The following is a 19,632-nucleotide window of genomic DNA, read 5'->3' on the forward strand; positions in this document are numbered from 1 at the left end:
ATACATCACATGTGGTCTATCCCTACAAGATAATACCACACAGCCATTTTTTTTAATCATTATTTTGCTCAGTATTTATAGAAACGAGGAACCATTCAATGAGTGAAAGGAAGGAACTATTTGGGGTGATTTTTTTCTCCTTTATACTTCAAAGCGCTTTCTGGATTTTCTCTACGGTGATTTTACTCTTATGATAAGAATCAAACGTTGATACCCATTTTCTAATGCCCGTGTAAACACCACTTGCTGGCCCCAGGTACGCGTCTTGCTTCTGATGTAGTATCAGTTTAAGTAGCTTGAGAGCCCAGTGACGTCTCATCTTCGATATCCCCTCCACCAGCCCACCCACCGCTCAGTGCCTTTGTTGCTTTTCTGTATGTTTGCCTCTAAACATGAACGAGTGACCTGCACCCTCGTTTGCTTGCTCTAGGCCAGTTCCCACTGCTGTTTCCAGAGAAAGGAAGAGAAGAATATGATCTTTCTTTTCATGTGCCCCACTCTCACCGTCTGTCCTTACCTAGGTGTTTGCTTTGTTTGTGGGGCCAGTTGGGGTGGGTTAGAAAGAAATGCTAGTTTCTCCCGCCTTGTGGAAAAACACTGACCCTGTCTTTGTTCTTATCCCACAGATATGATGCTGCCTCTTGTGTATGGCCGATGGCGCAGTAACAGTATTCTGTACTGAGATCATTCTCAACACTCGAACATTAGACTTCAGCATTCAAGGGAAGCCAAAGCCATTGGTGGGGGAATAAAAGCCCAAAGCCTTTTATCTTAGTTGTTCCAAAAATTGCACTGCCCCTTTCCTACCTGCCCACCCACCCCCCCAAATTAAGCTATTGCACGCAGACAGGCAGCATGGCAAGCAAGCGAAAATCCACCACCCCATGCATGGTTCGGACACCGCAAGTAGTAGAACAAGATGTGCCCGAGGAAGGAGACAGGGCCAAAGAGAAAGGAATCAGCACGCCACAGCCTGAAGCAGCCAAGGACAGTTGGACAGTGGAACCCGAAAACTCTTCCAAAGAAAATGAAGTGATAGAGGTGAAATCTACAGGGGAAAACCAATCCAAAAAACTCCAAGGTGGTTATGAATGCAAATACTGCCCCTACTCCACGCAGAACCTGAACGAGTTCACGGAGCACGTCGACATGCAGCACCCCAACGTGATTCTGAACCCCCTCTACGTGTGTGCCGAATGTAACTTCACAACCAAAAAGTACGACTCCTTGTCTGACCACAACTCCAAGTTCCATCCCGGGGAGACCAACTTCAAGCTGAAGTTGATCAAGCGCAATAATCAGACTGTCTTAGAGCAGTCCATCGAAGCCACCAACCACGTCGTGTCCATCGCCACCAGTGGCCCGGCGAGCGGTGACAGCGATCCTGGGATCTCCGTGAGTAAGACCCCCATCATGAAGCCAGGGAAACCAAAAGCTGATGCCAAGAAGGTGCCCAAGAAGCCCGAGGAGGCCACCCCCGAGAACCACGTGGAGGGGACGGCCCGCCTGGTGACCGACGCGGCTGAGATCCTCTCGAGACTCGGAGGTGTGGAGCTCCTCCAGGACACGCTAGGGCACGTCATGCCTTCTGTCCAGCTCCCACCAAATATCAACCTTGTCCCCAAGGTCCCCGTCCCGCTGAATACTACCAAATACAACTCCGCCCTGGACACGAATGCCACCATGATCAACTCCTTCAACAAGTTCCCTTACCCAACGCAGGCTGAGTTGTCCTGGCTAACCGCGGCTTCCAAACACCCAGAGGAGCACATCAGAATCTGGTTTGCCACACAGCGCTTAAAGCACGGCATCAGCTGGTCCCCAGAGGAGGTGGAGGAGGCCCGGAAAAAGATGTTTAATGGCACCATCCAGTCGGTACCCCCGACGATCACCGTGCTGCCAGCCCAGTTGGCGCCCACAAAGATGTCACAGCCCATCCTCCAGACAGCGCTGCCATGCCAGATTCTCGGCCAGACCAGCCTGGTGCTGACTCAGGTGACGAGCGGGTCAACAACCGTTTCCTGCTCCCCCATCACGCTTGCCGTGGCTGGAGTGACCAACCACGGCCAAAAGAGACCGTTAGTGACTCCCCAAGCTGCCTCTGAGCCCAAGCGTCCACATGTCGCTCAGGTGCCAGAGCCCCCACCCAAGGTGGCCAACCCTTCGCTGACCCCGGCCAGCGACCGCAAGAAGACAAAGGAGCAGATTGCACATCTCAAGGCGAGCTTTCTCCAGAGCCAGTTCCCTGACGATGCAGAGGTCTATCGGCTCATCGAGGTGACCGGCCTTGCCAGGAGTGAGATCAAGAAGTGGTTCAGCGACCACCGGTACCGGTGTCAAAGGGGCATCGTCCACATCACCAGCGAATCCCTTGCCAAAGACCAGCTGGCCATCGCAGCCTCCCGACACGGCCGCACGTACCACGCATACCCAGACTTTGCCCCACAGAAATTCAAAGAAAAAACCCCGGGCCAGGTTAAAATCCTAGAAGACAGCTTTCTGAAAAGCTCCTTCCCGACCCAAGTAGAACTGGATAGGCTAAGGGTGGACACGAAACTGAGCAGGAGAGAGATTGAATCCTGGTTCTCGGAGAGACGGAAGCTTCGGGACAGCATGGAGCAAGCTGTCTTGGATTCCATGGGGGCTGGCAAAAAAGGCCAAGACGTGGTGGCCCCCAACGGTGCTCTGTCTCGGCTCGACCAGCTCTCTGGGGCCCAGCTAGCCGGTGCTCTGCCCAGCCCTTCACCAGCAATTACGAAGAGCCAAGAACAGGTACATCTCCTGAGGAGCACGTTTGCAAGAACCCAGTGGCCTACCCCCCAGGAGTATGACCAGTTAGCAGCCAAGACCGGCCTGGTCCGAACTGAAATTGTGCGTTGGTTCAAGGAGAACAGATGCTTGCTAAAAACCGGGACCTTAAAGTGGATGGAGCAGTTCCAGCACCAGCACCTGGCTGGCGAGCACAGTTACGACGCCGCGCAGAGGAGAGCCGCGAGGGCCGGCACCGCCGAGAGCCCGAAGAACGGGAGCGAGGTGGCTCAGCCACATTACAAGGACCCCAAAAAGCTCTGCGAAGAGGACTTGGAGAAGTTGGTACCCAGGGTGAAAGTGAGCAACGAGCAAGCAAAAGATGGGGCGCCGGCCAAGCCTCCAGAAGCCACCTCGGACAGGTCAGAGGGCAGTGGCGGGGATGGCCCGGGCAGCGATGAGAACGAGGAGTCGGGCGTTGTGGATTGGGTGGAGGTCACGGTCGGAGAGGAGGACGCCGTCTCAGACAGGTCCGACAGCTGGAGTCAGACCGCAGCCGAAGGCGCCGCAGAACTGGCCGGCTCGGACTCCGACAGCATCCCTGCCGAGGCCGGCCAGGCCTAACAGGTAACTCCACCTGCTCTCCACCCAGGGAACGAGGGGAGCATGCTGCTTTTCTTTCTTTTTATTGCCGGGGTCAATAGAGGTTGTAGGGGACAGAGATGTTGACACAGATGATGGGGTCTTGTTTTTAAAAGGAAGAAAAGTAGTGATGCCAGCAGGCCGGGTCGAAAGACCCAGAGGGGGTCCTGCAGGACCAGTCAAGAGGGTCGTTGGCTTCACGTAGGATGGCACACAGGTGCGAGCCAGCAGGATGCCAGAGCAGAGTCTGCTGAACATATATATAGAGAGCAGATAAAGAAGGAGGGAGGGTCTGGGAGACTCAGAAAGGAAGGGAGCATGAGTCCCATCTTTGCTTGGGGTCTGGGGTTTTTATTAACGATTATGGTCTAGTGCATGTGGCCTCTCAGGCACCCAGGAACTGGTCAGAACAAGGACAGGGCGCAGGTGTCCTCCTAAGTCTCTCATTCCCTGGAGCCCAGAGGGTCTTGACGTAAGATGTCTAGCGCCAGTGGTCTGGAATAGGCAGATGCACCTGCCGGCCTCGCCCGGTCATTCCTGGGATGTTACCTGTTGTGCTGGAAGACTCCAGAGAAATCATTAATTCCTTGACCCTTACAAGGAGGACGTACATTAAGGCGTGCGTAGGGCGGAGGTGCAGGTCTCTCGAGAACAGAAGCAGGAAAGGGAGCGAAAAGCAAACTTTTATGGGCTCCTTCAGTTTCCTTGTAGTGACTCACAAGGGGCTGGCAGATTCTGTGTCCCCATCTGCAAGGCTGAGGGGTGACGATGCTGCCGCCAGTGGCCTGTTTTGGACACCACCCTCCGGGGCCTGTCTGTTCGGAAGTCTAGATGCAGTTGTAGCCCGGACAAATCCTTCGCCTGCTTTGTGTTCACTGCTGTAAGAAACAAGAGCGAAAAGGATGTGTCTTTTCCTTTTTCTTTCCTTTTTTTTTTTTTTCATTTTCTTTCCTTTTTGGATTTTTAAGAGTAATTAACCAAGTTTACTGGCTAGAGATTTGGGGTTGTTTCTTTTAACCTGACAGGTCTGGGTATTTGCCTTGGCATGGCTAAAGGAAGGCACGGATCTCACTAAGTAACCCAGCTCCTAATTGTGCTGATTGGGTCCCTGGAACCCCTTCAAATCTGGAAGAGACTGATGTAAATGAGGCCTGTGGAGCCACAAAAGCCTGGGAAGGGAGGTTACCATGGTTACTAATGGCCATGTCATCCACATGATGGGACATGCCACCCAAGCCCTGGTGTTTGTGCTTTCACGAGAGGTCTGTGCACATCAAGGCCTAAAAGCCCAGCCGCCTGCTTGGTGGTGGGTTTAGAGTAGAGGGGGCAGCGGGGAGAGGGGTGCAGGAGGCAGAGATCACCTTGGCCAAAGCCGAAACGTTCCAAGGGCAGCTTGGATCCAGGAGGAAAATGTGCGATTTACAATCTGCCCGGATGGGCTTCTCCAGAGGTCACTTAAAAGGCAACAGAAGGGGACCCCGCCTCCCGCCCCCCCCGCGTCATCTTTTCAAATAATAAAATAAAGGTAAGAACCTCCAGAATGATTGAAAAGGTTCCCAAGGGAACCCTGGAAATTACCATACCTCTTTATTAATGAGTTCAGACAACTTTGGTCAGCCACTCATCAACTCATTTATTTTGTAGTAAGATAAGGTGCCTGGCAACAAAATAAAGTTTTCTGGAAACCCTGTTTTAGCCAGTTCTATCAGCTACTGAAAGAGTGATTTAAGGGACAGCCAATTGCAGATGCCAGCAAGTCTTCTTCCCCCCTGCCCCCCTACCCCGACTTTTCAGGAGGGAGTGGTCATGGGTTACAGGTGAGGATGCAGCACAGCGGGGAGGGGCTGGTGATAGGAGGGGGCTAAAGGCTACAGAGGCCACAGAGAGTACCCACTGCCCCCCACCATCTGGCTACCCTGGTTCCTCCCTCTGGCTATTTTCCTGCCTTCTTTTGAAACCCTACCAGCCCCACTCATATCTTCCTTGTTGAAATGAGGGAGCGATTTTTTTTTGTCCAGTCAGAATCTGCCTGAAAGCTCCTTGTTTGCCTTGTCTTCCATCCTTGACCTTTTCCAGTGCCTGACAGAAGTCTACGTGATTGCTTTTTCCTCCTGCTGTGGAGCAGACAATAGTGTTCAGTTCAATTCAGCAAATCCATTCTGCACTCCTACTGTGCGCCAGGCTCTGTGCTAAGCACCAAGTTAACGGGATGAAGAAGACAGATGAGAGTCCTCACTCACATGGAACTCAGTCAGGCCGAGGAGAGAGGAAATTGCTCTTTCCTTTACTGGCCGGGGTGATCCATGGGGTGATGGGGACGTGCACAGCTGTGCACGGGAGCACTCAGGAGGGGCACCCAGGCTGAGGTCAGGGCAGGCTGCCTGGAGGAAGGGACATCTGTCTCAGGGGCTAGCTGAGGGGAAGGAGTTAACCAGTGCACCAACAAGGAAGGGTGGTTCATGTGGAAGCAGCAGACAAGGCAGAGAAGGAATGGTACAGTTGAGGAGCCAAGAGAGTTGGGGCATAGCCAGCAAGCTGAGTGTGGGGCTTGGGACGATGGGAAAGGGCAACTGGAAGAAAAGACGATGGTTTTCCCCAGCAGGCAAAGCTATTCCGAACCAGTCGTGTTGCGAGTTTGAATATGAGAATGCTAAGTGTCCCTGTCTCCCAGAGTGAGCTCGGGTGGCACTTCCAGATCCCCATCCCTGAGTGGGGGTTGTCTAGAGGGAGGCCTCTAGACGGACGCCCCTGTGGCCACCTGTCCCCATGCCTTCTCCTCCAAGCTGTACCACCACCAACAGCTGAAAATGCCCACCTATGTTGGCTGTCACCGTGTGGCCCCTGACCTGAGGCCCGAGGGAAACACAAAGAGGGGACACAATGCTAGAACCACAGAGAGAAGCTTTGGAGGGAAGGGCAGAAGGATGGAAGGGAGCGGTACAAGGCCTCCTGAGGATCCGAGGCGGGGCTAAGTGCTCTGGCCACAGATGGTCTCACTCAGTGCTCCTAGTGATGCTGACAGGTAAGCTTCTCTAGATTTTTTTTCTTTTTTAAGATTTATGGGCTCAATCCTATGACCCTGAGATCATGACCCGAGCCAAAATCAAGAGTCAGACACTCAACCGAGCCACCCAGGTGCCCCTCTGGATTTTTATAAACCCAGAAACTGAGGCTCAGAAACCAAGGAGCTTACCCCATACTCCCAGCCCCTTGGCTCCACCCCAGAGCCCTGGCTCCTACAGCTGTCTCTGGCTATTTTTGATGGAAATTCCCCATTTCCGGCTGACCCCCCAGCAGTGGGGTTGGGAAGTGGGGAATACCTAGGGTGTTTAGAATCGACCATTAAACATTAGACAATTCGGAGATGAAGGAACTAGCTGCTTTCTTCCCCTCTCTCCCCCACAAAAAAAAATCAGGAACACCCAGATACCCCCTTTTATGTTTCTTTATGGTAAACGCCACAAGCATGAGCTGAAAAATGTTCCTAAACAAGATGCTAAGATCTGCTCGACACCTGGTGACATCTGACATCCCTACTTGGCTTCCTGATATTTCCGAGGTGCCACTATGTGGAGAGACGGTCTGCCATCCACACTGGGGGTGGCATCCTGGACAGAGGCACCCCTTAAAGGAACCTTTCAACTTGGAAGAAATCCCTCCAAATTACTTCACAGCTTTTATGAACTGAACACATGGGTCTCTTGAAATTCATAAATATTCAGTGATGCCTTTATTTAAACACATATTTATTTAGGAAGCTGCAGTTGAGTTCAGTTGTTACACATACAGTAATCCTGAAAATAATGCACAGTTTTGGCTTCAGAAAAGGTGTTATGGGACGTATATACAAGAGAGAAAGAGAGAGAGAGAGGATGAACTTGGGTGAGCCCCTGAGAGCAGACGCCTGAGTTTCCCCCTCGGTTGGAGTTAAACATCCCCTCTGCTAAAGCTTCCCAAGGCTTACGACAGCGTCCGACTCAGGCCGGGCTCCCTCAGCCTTGAGGTTAGACAGAAAGATAAGGAGTCCTTTCCAAACCTTGAATTGTGTTATCTTGATTCAACCTCTGGGTCTAATTATCGAGCCATCCATTGAGAGACCTGTCCTGGTGAGAGGCTGAACAGTAAATTCCTCCTTTCCGAAAAATGAGTCAGAATACTTGAGCCACACATGGCCAGACATATGCCTCGATGTTTGGCCAGATGGAACATCCCAGTACTCCTACTACTAAGAGTTTCTATTTACTGGTCTATGCCATGTGCTTGGGATTCTTCTAAGCACATCCAGTAAATCATTTAAACTTCACTTCATCCCCCGTGGAGGTAGGTGTGGCTTTCTTCCCATTTTGCAGAGGGCAAAACTGAGGCTCAGAGAGACTTGCCCTGGGTTCCCCAGCTCGCAGCTGGTGGAGTCTGAAGGCCATCTCTTGTCTGTCAGGCCAGCTCCTGACCCAACCACGGGGGCAGCACCAGTATAGCTCTGGCCGGACCAACAGGACTTGGCCATTTCTTAATACTACACACAAAAACTAATACACGGGGCGCCTGGGTGGCTCAGTTGGTTAAGCGACTGCCTTCGGCTCAGGTCATGATCCTGGAGTCCCGGGATCGAGTCCCGCATCGGGCTCCCTGCTCGGCAGGGAGTCTGCTTCTCCCTCTGACCCTCCCCCTTCTCATGTGCTCTCTCTCTCTCTCTCAAATAAATAAATAAAATCTTTAAAAAAAAAAAAAAAACTAATACACAAGTACTCATTCACTAACTCTGCTACCTCCCAATTTGTGACAATTTCCAACTCATGATTAGGGATGGCTTTGGAGAAGAGATAAAGTTTGTGAAATGCCAGAAAAATATTTTCTATAGTTCAGCTTGCTTCAAAAATTCAAGGCTACCAAGTGTTGCATCCTGGCTACAATTTAGGATCCAGGATATGTGTGCCCTCACATCTGTTCAGATTAGCTGTCTAAATACAGATATTTGAATGAGTGGATGGATGGATGGATGAATGGATGGATGAAAATGTAATTATCTGTTTCCCTGTCTCTCCTCCACCAGACCCTTGAACACAGGGACCATATCCCATTAATCTCTGAGTCCCCAGTGCCTGATTCAGAGTGGATGCGTAATAGCAGTGTATTGAACCACCCTGAGAATTAACAAACATAGTTGGCTCTCAGTTGTCTGGAATCTGGTATTTCAGTCCTTTGCTCCTCCTCACTGTTTTCCATCACTCAGTAGCCCCATTGGCTGATGGCAGGCAGAACAGAGGAGCTGCGGACAGTTTGCTTTCCACGTGTGTGAGCAGCTGAAGGAAAAGCTCTGCTGGAGAACCCCTCACTGGGTATTTACTGGGCGATGCTTCTCAGGGACTGCACATTAGCCTCACTGCCCCGGCGCCTAATGGAGAGTTAAATGTGACCACTTCCATTTACCTAATTCTGGAGCTTCTCACGTTAGGAACTCTCACTGTGCTTTGGGAAGCTTGTAGCAACTTAGGAACCATGAAGTCTAAGTTCCCTCATGTGTCAGAGGAAGGATGCGGGCCCCAGGGAGAGGAAGTCACCGGTCCAGAGGCATCCATCGTAAGTGACTTGGCTCCTTCGTGCATCAGGTATTTGTGGTATTTGCGGTATTTGCCAGACTCTGGGGGCTGTGGTGCCCGGCATGTCCTGTCCTCATGGAGCCCACAGTCTAGTGAGGAATGAAGCTTTAAGCAAACAAAAAGGAAAGACTGCCATGCTGACCAGTTTTTTGAAAGAAAGGTACATAGCCTGTGAGAATATGGAATAGGGGAATTAGATTTGATTTAAGTGGTTGGGGGAGTTTTCTCTGGAGAGCTAATAAATGAAATCCAAAAAGTCAAGTACTTGCTGGCTGAGCAGAGAGGAGGGGGCCAGCGTTCCAGGCAGAAGATACAGCATACTCAAAGGCCCTGAGGCCAGAGGGAACTTAAGACATCAGGGGACCTAAAAGGTAGCCATTGTGGCTGTGATTTACCTGAGTTCACACTTCATAGACATACCGGGGTTAAAAGCCAGAGTGCTAGGGGGACTCACGTATAACCCAAATTTCCCCTGAAACTCCTCTGCCTCACCAGTAAAGAAGACTCTACATGATTCTGCGTGCATGATCCTGTACAGAAAGGTTGAGGCACGCTGAGATACTCCAGGAAGGAGTGAAAGGAAGGTCATGTTGCAGAGATCTGGGTGTTCAGACCTTTCTGCCCTAGTGGTAAATGGAGGATGGATGGTGGAAAATTCTAGAGCATCCACTTGCCCATTACTTTATTCTCTCTTATGAGTAAGTTTCTATAACCTTAACACTTACGATATTAGCCAACTAGGGCTGCCAGAACAGAAGACCACAGACTGAGTGGCTTAAACAACATAGATTTATTTCCTCACCCTTCTTCTGGGGACTGAAAGCTCAAGATCCAGGTGCCAGCAGGGTTGGTGGCTGGTGAGGCCTCTCTCCTTGGCTTCCAGGCGGCTACCTTATCTCTGTGTGTTCTCCTGGTCCTTCCTCTGTGCATGTGCACTCCTTATAAGGACACTAGGGCCCCACCCCCATGACCTCATTTAACCATAATCACCTTGAAGGCCCATCTCCCAATACGGTCATATTGGGGATTGGGCTTCAACAGATGAATGGTGGGGGAGGGGACATAATTCAGTCCATAGCACTAACAGAGTTGTCTGTTGCTGTCAAGATTAAATGAAATAATACAGGTGAAATCCCCTAATCGGGGTGGCAGGGAGGGGGCATTAGCATCAGCAATGCTCAGCTGCCTACTCTGAATTGACTCTTCTATATGGAGACAACCTTGGCCAACTGCTTCCTGCCTTTCCAAGTTGAATTTTTCAGTTGGGGCCCCACTTGTGCAAGCTCATGCCATTGGGTGTTAATTGCATCTCAGAGGGGTGGGGGTGGGGAGCTGAGCCCTTACTGTGCCAGGCACTTTGCATGTGTTGACAATGCTCTGAAGTCAACATTTTTTTTTTTTTTCATCTTATGGTGGGGGAGACTAAGGCCCAGAAAGGTAACTCATCCAAGATCGTTGAGCTGGAAAGTGGAGGAGCTTGCCTTCAAACCCAAATCCACATGCATAAACACGAGGGCTGTGCCTTGTGAGTTTAAAATACAATTCTGTATGCTCAAATTCTTTGGACTCCTCTGGATAATGTCCTCGGATGGAAAAAGGGCGGGAAGAGCCAGTAGCCCCTCTGATTCCCTCCACTATGGAGCCTCCTTGCAAGCAGCCTGGGGGCAGATTTACCTGGCTTTTAAGTCTCAGCAATTTCCCCAAGCCCAGAGGCTCCCCAGACTGCTGCAGGGAAGGAGCGCTGGCCAGATGTGTCTTGGTGAGATGTGCCTGAGTTGACCAAGGCCTGGCATGGGAACGATTTTGGGATGGGATGGAGTCTTCCTGGTCCCCTGGGAAATTGCTTAATCCCTCTCCCTGCCACCCTGTTTTCCTTTTCCCAATTCTAATTAAAATCAGACCATGCCCCCTCTCAAGAAAAGAAAGTTTGACTCAAATATTATTCAGATAATAAATCACTATCACAGTGCTTGTTTTTCTTTCTCACGGAGTACACTGTTACTCTCTCCTGAGTCCGCAGGGCTTAGGGAAATCCCTACAGGGAAAATTAAAGAGATGGAGAAACAGAAAGGTATCACATGGGGAAAGAATTCTAATTGTTTCATGTTTCCCTAACGGGTAAAGTAATAAAGAGGCAGATTTTGCTAAAGAATTGGATAGTACTTTTTAACCTTCCAAGCCATCCCCAAGATAGAAAGGGGCCGCTGTGGAGGCAGAGGGTCCCCTGTCCTGGGCAGTGTTTAGGGAAAGGCTGGGTGTCTGCTTGGTAGAGGTGTTTGAATAGTGGCCATAAGCAAAGGGCCTGATGACCTTGCTGTTTCCTCCCAAAGCTGAGATCCGGTGCTCCGCGGGATCAAGTAATCAATCCATCGGGTCACTGGTTCTCTGCAGAGGGGAATGTCTCTGACCCAGGGGTAAGATTGCAGCTAGAAGCCCAGGGGATTAGCAAGCGGCCACATCCTCAAAATCACTGTGCTACTTGAAAATAAAAACCTGAGGTGGGGGCTCTGTCACCAACCTTGTGTAACCAGCCGCCCCTCCAAAAGCACCGTGCTTTTCCCCTTTTTCATCCACTAGTGAACTTCGGAGTATCCTGTGGGGGCCAGAGCCAGTGCGGGGAGGGGGGACAGGGGTCAACCGTGAACGCTGTGGGCCCCGTCTTCGTCCTCACGGGATGTACAACTGACCAGGCAGTTTGAAGACAGCGTGATACGGTTGTGCTGGGGATGCCCAGGCGCAGGAGCATTTCACAAGGAGACCCCAACGCACTGGGGAGCAAGGCCTTCCGGGGAAGCAGCCTATGGCTAGCCCGGGCTGCCCCCGGGGGAGGCGCCTGGGCCACTGCTGTGTCCCTCCCTTCTGTTTCCAGCAGCTTCCCAGCCTCGCTCTGAGAGCTCGGCCGGCCCCCCCCAGCCCTGGCCACTGCGACGCACCCTGGGAGAGGTCAAGGAGAGCTCAAGTCCGGCGGCTTCAAAGGTGCTCCCAAGGGCGCAGAGCCATCCACAGACCCCCGGGGTCACTGCAAAAGCAGCTCTGTCTCTTGTTCTCTGGGTCACCCTTTGGCCCTTGCAGTCTGTTTTGGGCGGGGGGCGGGGGGCTGGTTTAAGGGCTTTTGTTTGGTAGTTCTTTTCTTCATTAATACATCGGGTTGCAGCATTATGTGTGTTCATGTCCACAAGAAATGACACAGGGAATCCTAACACTGCCAGATGAAGAACCACCTTAATACTGAGGTCTATCTAAAAGTGGGAGAGTTCGTGCCATTCACTTGAAGGGACGGGTTCCGTCCCATTTTTGAGAGGGAAAGAAAATAGGTCTCCTCACATGCGCGCGCGTGCACACACACACACACACACAGGGAGCTCACTGACCCCTAAGGCCCCGATTTTATGCCTGGCCTTCCTCACAGAAAAATGAAGCAGTATTTGGGGAGCACCTGCTTGCTTGGCACTCCTCCTCTGTGACCCTCACAGCGGCCCAGCAGGTGTGAAGTATGGAAGCAAGTCTCGGGGACATGAAGTGACAGGGCAGAGCCTGGATCCCCACTACTGCGCTCTTTCCCCTCGGCCAAGTTCGCAGGAGGCCGGCGGTGGTCCCTGCGCCCTCCCCTGGGATTCCTCTGCCCAGAGCTCCAGATCCCGGGAGCCCACGGAGCAATAAGGGCGGACCGTCTTCACTTCCTAGGGCTGCCTTCAAGCGGGTGGCTTACACAAAGAACTGTATTCTCTCACAGTTCTGGAGACTGCAAGTCTGGTGCTGGCAGGGTTGGTTTCTTTCTGGGGGCTGTGAGGGAGAGTCTGTTCCACGCCTCTCTCCTAGCTTCTGGTGGGTAGCTGGCAGCCCTTGGCATCCGTAGGCTTCTAGATGCATCACCATGGTCTCTGCCTTTGTCTTCGCGTGGTGTCCTCCCTGCGTGAATCCGTCTGTGTCTGGATCTCCTGTTTATGACGTCACCAGTCGTATTGGATTAGGGGCCATCCGAATGACCTCATTTTAACTTGATTACTTACCTCTATAAAGGAATCTCCACATCGGGTGACATTCTGAGATCCTGAGGATTAGGACATCAATATAGCTTGTTGAGGAGACACAATTCAACTCATCAGAGGGTCCTTGCACTGTTTTCATAACTTCAAAGAATATAAGAATTAAGCATTTCTCCATACGGGCTCTTAATAAATACCATTCATATGTTATGAGCACAGACTCCGGAGATTGCCTGGGTTGGAATCCTGACTGGGCCATTTCCTAGCTGTATAATCTTGGGCAAAGTATTTAGCCTCCCTGTGCTCAGTCTCCTCAGCAGTAAAATGGGAATAATGGTCACACACCATTGGGTTGATAGGAACATCAAATTAAAAATAGCCTTAAAATGTTTCATCTTGTTATGATCCTACCATGCTTGGAAAAGGCTGCACCTAACAAAACAACAAAGGTATATAATACTATGTAGTTGCATACCGGACACTGTGCCAAATGCTGGGGTGTATGTCAGCTTACTTAATCAGCACCTATTATTACCCATTTTACAGAAGCAAAAACTAAGCCCTAGAGAGATTAAGGCACATGTGTATGGCCCAACTGTCAGTAAACAAAATAGTTAGGACCTGAATCCAGTTTGTCGGACTCTGGAACCTCTTAGGAACCACTGTGTCTGGCCGCCCCCCCCCCCCCCCCCCCCCGCCCCGCCCCACACACACACAGGAATAAGGAAAGGGCCTTGTAATGATGTAAACAATACCAGGCCACCACCTCCACTTGCCCAGAAAACCCTCCTGTTTTCAAAAGCCTGATTCTGGGGGTGCTTCCTGTGATGTCAGACTGGGCTCAGAAACACACACTCTTTTTAAAAACTGGCCCCAGGGCACCTGGGTGGCTCAGTTGGTGAAGCGTCTGCCTTCAGCTCAGGTCATGATCTCGAGGTCCTGGGATCGAGCCCCTAACCCCCTAATCAGCGGGAAGTCTGCTTCTCCCTCTCCCTCTGTCCCTCCTCCCTGCTCGTGCTCGCTCGGTCTCTCAAATAAATAAAATCTTAAAAAAAAAAAAAAAAAAAAAACCTGGCCCCAAACCTGGGCACTTTTCTCTCCTGCAAGCCCCAGGATGGCTTTGGAAGGGGTCCTCCCCAGGAAAGCCAGGAAGAGTGAACCCTGCCCCCTCCCCCCAGGGAATGATCATCTCCTGACATCTTGTCTCTGGTTTTGTGTCGTCTTCCTAGGGACGTCCGTCAGAACTGCATTGCTGATAAAGGGGACTCTCTGTCTTTGACGAAAGAAGAGAACCTCCCTCCCCGGCCGTGGGCCACCCTGGCCAGAGACTCCAAGTGGAACCACTTAGCGGGCGCGTGGCTGCAGGGTACAAGAACCCCCTTCCTCACTCACACCGCCCAGAGGACCGGTGGGAATTGTTCATAGTGCCAAAGTCCTACTACTGCGTTTTCAATGGGTCCCTGTAAATAGTTTGCGCCTTCGCCCTGGCCCCCACCTCTTGCTATACTGGAACCAATTTGTACAATGTGGGAATTTTGTTACCTTTTTAATCAAGGGCAACGTCCTTTTCCAGCACTACCATTGTAAGGTTTTTTCCAGGCGGGAGGGCTGATCACACGTGCTTTTCTCTTTTTTCCTTTTCTTTTTTTTTAAACTTTATTTTATTAATTTTGGGGAGGGGGGATGTTAGCATTAGTGCCATTATATCTACTGGATTTTAGGTAGGGAGAGTTCATTTTTTTTTTTAAAGTAGTTTGAAATTTGGGCGATTTCTCTGTGGGAAGGGCTAGGATTGGGGCATCTGTCTCCACTTTGAGAGGGTTTACAGATGACAGATCTTCCCCATCAGACCCATTTCCAGTTCTTCCCCCAGCCACCCCTGGGGTCCCTGTTTAGCCACGCACAAGGCTTTCCGAACTGCCAAGAGGTAGGTCTGTTTTCTCAACCACCTGGCCTCTTCGGCTGACCTTGGGCCGAGCCAGCACCAGAGACCTGGGGAGCAGGTGGCTCCCCCCTTTCAGCCTCTTTTCAGATACCAGCAGAAAGGGCTCCCACCTTTTTAGCATTACCATTACTTCTATGAAATTAAAACAAAAAGAGGTCTTCCTATCTAGATGGTACAAAGATGAACAGCTTCGGTTTTGATTTCTGTTCCTGATTGGCTTTTCTCAGTGTGGTTTTTGACAAGATTTCAGCTTGAAGCCTCACCATGAATTGATTTTTGTTTGTTTGTGTGTTTGTTTTTGGGCCAATTTTAGATTCCTGAGTGCACTTTTTTTTTTCTTTCCAGTTAGTCCTAACTTTTAAAGAGGAAAAACCAAGAGACCTATCTGGTGTAAATGTTGCAATATGAGTTGTGTTTGCAACCCTCCCCCCATCGCCCCCCATTTGGGTACACTGCACAAATAAAATGCTAGGGAGTTTGGAAAAAAAAAAAAACATTTTTTCTAACTCGTTGCTCATTTGTTGTAACTCAATAAAGCAAAGACTAAACATTTTTATAACCTTTTCCTCTGCTCCTCGTTCTTCATTGCTGCCTGGCCCCTAGGGCATGGCATGAGGGAAGGGCTCCAACTCAGCCACTCCCCATTTCAGAGCGGTTATGACCGATTCACTTGACATTTCTCATTTTCTGTCTTGGTGAGGTCCGACAGCACAAATGGGACTTTAAAAACAGGGCGTAAATGTTGATATGGAAATCTGTCGTATCTCTTTGACACAGAGAAGTAAGTGATAGGCCCTCCCTCCTCCAGGGTCTTCACAAATAGATTCATAAACTCCTGCAGAGTGGGAATGAGATCCACAGGCCAGGGGCGGCACCATTGCTCACACTCACGTGACCCAAGGTAAGTCACTACCCTCCCTGGACTGCCAAGGACTGGTGACAAGGACACTGCCATTTCTCGGAGAAGGCTGGCTTTTGTGTCTCTGCCCAGGTAAGGTTTCAAGAGTCTCTCACTATGTGGAGAAAGGGGAGCCCTCTTCCACTCGTGGTGGGAATGCAAGCTGGTGCAGTCACTCTGGAAAACAGTGTGGAGGTTCCTCAACTTAGACTAAAAATAGAGCTACCCTACCACCCAGCAATTGCACTACTGGGTATTTGCCCCAAGGATACAAATGTAGGGATCCGAAGGGGCACCTGCACCCCAGTGTTTATAGCAGCAATGTCCACAATAGCCAAACTGTGGAAAGAGCCCAGATGTCCATCGACAAATGAATGGATAAAGATGTGGTATAGGGGCGCCTGGGGGGCTCAGTCGTTAAGTGTCTGCCTTCGGCTCAGGTCATGATCCCAGGGTCCTGGGTTCGAGCCCCGCATCGGGCTCCTGCTCGGCGGGAAGCCTGCTTCTTCCTCTCCCATTCCCCCTGCTTGTGTTCCCTCTCTCGCTGTGTCTCTCTCTGTCAAATAAATAAAATATTTTTTAAAAAAAGAAGATATGGTATATATACACAATGGGATATTACTCAGCCATCAAAAAAATGAAACCTTGCCACTTGGAATGACATGGATGGAGGGTATTATGCTAAGCGAAATAAGTTAATCAGAGAAAGACTCATGTGGAATTTAAGAAACAAAGCAGAGGATCATAGGGGAAGGGAGGGAAAAATAAAACAAGATGAAATCAGAGAGGGAGACAAACCATAAGAGACTCTTAACTCTAGGAAATAAACTGAGGGTTCCTGGGGGGGAGATGGGTGGGGGCATGGGGTAACGGGGTGATGGGCATTAAGGAGGGCACGTGATGTGATGAGCACTGGGTGTTCTATGCAACTGATGAATCACTGAACGCTACCTCCGAAACTAATGATACACTATATGTTAATTAATTAAATTTAAATTTAAAAAGATCTTAGACTAAAAATAAATAAATAAAAAATAAAGAGTCCCTCACTGTTCAGCAGTGACACTCATCTACCCAGTGGTTTTCAAACTTGGGCAGGCCCCAGAATCACCTGGAAGGGCTACTTAAAGTTTTTGAATCAGTAGGTCTGGAGCAAAAGCCGAGAATCTGTGTTGCTAACAAGTTTCCAGGTAAGGCTGTTGCTGCTGGTCCAGGGAACCCACTTTGGGAACCTCTGGTCTCTGTGTTTAATTTTCCAGGGACTAATGGACTTTTGGCCAGTTTATCTAAACTAAGCATGTGTGTAAAGCATGTATAAGCATATTCTTTGGGTAGTCCCCCCACTTCCCCACACACAGGAAACATTGCCCACTAATCTCTTTACCTCTTTTTCCTTCTCCATCCCCTGGTCCCCTACACAGTCAGGAGGCAGAGATGCCTTCTGCTTAGCGGAACGCGCTCAGTCCCCACCACCCACCCCAAAGCTCATGCTCCAGATACCACACGCCACCTGGACCAATGTCACCTGCCCGCCAGGACTCCCCACCTACAGGACAGGATGAGATCGAGGCAAGCAAGCCCCTATGGGTGCAAAACATAAGGAACCAGGGACGTGCCAGTGCCAAGCCTGGATGTGCAGGACCCCGAGAGCGGGCATCTCCTTAAAAGTTGCATCCTAGGTGCCAAACTTACCTCACCCCAGCCCTGCCTATCTGCCGTGCCTTCCTCCAACCCTGCTTCATTTTCCACCATCTTGCTTTTCGCAACGTGTCATCATGTGTCTGTTTACTGTCTTTTGCATCCCACTGCATTGCAAGCTCCACGAGGACAAGGATTGTGTCTACCTTGTCCCCTCTCCCACGTCCTCTGGCCCTAGCATGGTGTCAGGCACAGAGGAGATGCTCCCTAGAAATTTGTGGGATGCATGGGTGGTGGATGAACGGACGGACAGATGGACGAATGGACAGATGGACGGGGGAGGAGTTCCAGCTCTGCAGTCAGACCCAAGTTTGAATCCCAGCTCTCTGGCTCATGAGCTAGGTGGTCTTGTGGGGTTTACTTCACTTTTTTCGCAGCCCTCATCTGAGACCTGGAGGTGCAGATCTTTGCCACGGGGCCTGTGTGAGGATTAACTGAGCTCAAGTATGCAAAGTACCCAGCACACAGGTGCTCTACAAATGTTCGCTCCCCTCCTGGTGCTCTGACTGGGGAGTGACACCCGGCCAGGCCATGGGATGGCTGTACCTTTCCGTGTCCGGACGGGATGCTGGCGTGAGAAAGGCAGACAGGATGAAGCTGCATCCAGGTCTCGGAGATGACAGTCCAGACACCTGTGCTTCTGGTTTTGGAGACTTTGCCATGTGTAGCCAATACTCTCCTTCCTCCCCTTGACCCCCAAAGTCTCCCTATTCCCCTCTTCCAAAAATATCCCAAAAATCCAACGTGCGATTTTCTTATTAGGAAAAAAAAATGAAGAGTGGCCGTCGCTGACTCCTTCCCAGTCCTGCCTGCACCACCTTCCCTGTGCGTTCCCAGCACTGGACCTGCCACAGACCTGGTCTCCCCACGCCGTCTGTCCTTCCAGCCCATTAACAAACGTCGGACCAAACCCGGCCTCCAGCTTCTCCCAGGGCATCTGCCTTCTGCTCCTGCTGTTACTGCCCTTGCAGCTCTGCTTGCCACTCTCGAGCAACGTAAAGAAATTCTTCCAGCAAGGCAGTGTGAGCTGCTATCAGATGCCTGAAGGAACCAAAGGGAAAACCAAGCCAGAGCATGTGTCTTTTTATTTTAATTCCTGCACGAAGAAGAAAGCCTTGCAAATCGGTTGCAATGAAAACAACAGGGAAGACGGTTTTGCTCCTTTAAGCATCCGGCAAAATTTGTCAAGCTATCTTTGCTCGATGAGAGGGTGGCAGAAGCGAGGAGAGGTTCTTAAGGGGGGCAAGCCGGACAGGAGCCTCACGGAGGTGGAAAAGAGCAGTGGCGGGGCCCGACCCGCTGCTGCTTCTGTCTGCCCCGTCTTTGTTCTACCGTCTCTTCCCGTGGGGTTCCACTCGGCTCCCCCTCCACTCATCTGATTCTGGGGCGCTGCCCGTGGCGTGACCTGCCCCCCCCCAACAGGACGCTCCAGCCCCCTATCCAGAGCCGGGTGCAGTGCTGGGCAGGCATGCTCCGGTCTGGGGCAGAGAGCTCCCTTTTCCCTTTTCGATGACAGTGTGGGATTAGCCTGTTGCCACTGGCAGCCGAAGACAGGAAGCCAGTAGGTCCAGAGGAAGAGGCCAAAAAAATAAAGGAGCAGAGGAGCGATGAGTGAAAGAGGTGGTTGATGGTGACAATGACAGTGGCAACATCATTTGAGTCCCTGGACCCTGCCACTCCCCAGGCCAGCATCCTCTCTTTCCAGTTTCATAAATACTCACTTCTCTTTTTGATTTAAACCAAAAACCTGTTACTAGAAACTCGGTTCTGATGGGTTGATGAGATTATGAGATAAAAATCGAAGGAAAGACGCTAAATGGACACAGCCACCTGTTGGCTGGCGGCTCCTGGAATGGAAGGCTCAGCTCTGAGTCCTTGCTACTTAAGTGTGTTCCCTAGCTCAGCAGCCCCAGCCCTGGCCCCAGCCCCACCAGGGTGCTGGTTGGAAATATAGAATCTCTGGCTCCCACCCAGACCTGCTGAATCAGAACCTGGCAATTTGACACTGATCATCAGGTGATTCACGACCCTGCTCTGAAGGCATTGACAGGCTCCTCCCCGACCTCCTGCGGCACACTGGCGGGGGGGGGGGGGGGGGGGGGGGGGGGGGGGGGGGGG

At 51.0% G+C, this 19,632-nt stretch overlaps 2 protein-coding genes across 2 annotated transcripts in view; one reads left to right on the plus strand and one right to left on the minus strand.

Moving 5' to 3' along the window:
• The first annotated feature begins 820 nt into the window (after positions 1–820).
• ZHX2 (zinc fingers and homeoboxes 2) lies at positions 821–14,879 on the plus strand. The gene is made up of 2 exons (XM_021688768.1): positions 821–3,375; positions 14,203–14,879. The coding sequence occupies exon 1, from the start codon at positions 856–858 to the stop codon at positions 3,370–3,372; it is 2,517 nt and encodes an 838-aa protein (XP_021544443.1). The 5' UTR covers positions 821–855; the 3' UTR covers positions 3,373–3,375; positions 14,203–14,879.
• The window catches only part of DERL1 (derlin 1), a 59,207-nt gene continuing 52,491 nt past the window's right edge, over positions 12,917–19,632 (minus strand). The window contains exon 8 of the mRNA XM_021688771.2: positions 12,917–13,038. Coding sequence (XP_021544446.1) covers positions 12,990–13,038 — 49 coding nt within the window. The 3' untranslated portion in view covers positions 12,917–12,989. The remainder of the gene's footprint in view (positions 13,039–19,632) is intronic.

Source organism: Neomonachus schauinslandi, chromosome 4 (assembly GCF_002201575.2).
Source record: "Neomonachus schauinslandi chromosome 4, ASM220157v2, whole genome shotgun sequence".
Classification (NCBI taxonomy): Eukaryota; Metazoa; Chordata; class Mammalia; order Carnivora; family Phocidae; genus Neomonachus; species Neomonachus schauinslandi.

Excerpts from the sequence above, each read along its gene's own strand:
- ZHX2 (XM_021688768.1), top strand. The coding sequence starts at position 856 with ATGGCAAGCAAGCGAAAATCCACCACCCCATGCATGGTTCGGACACCG.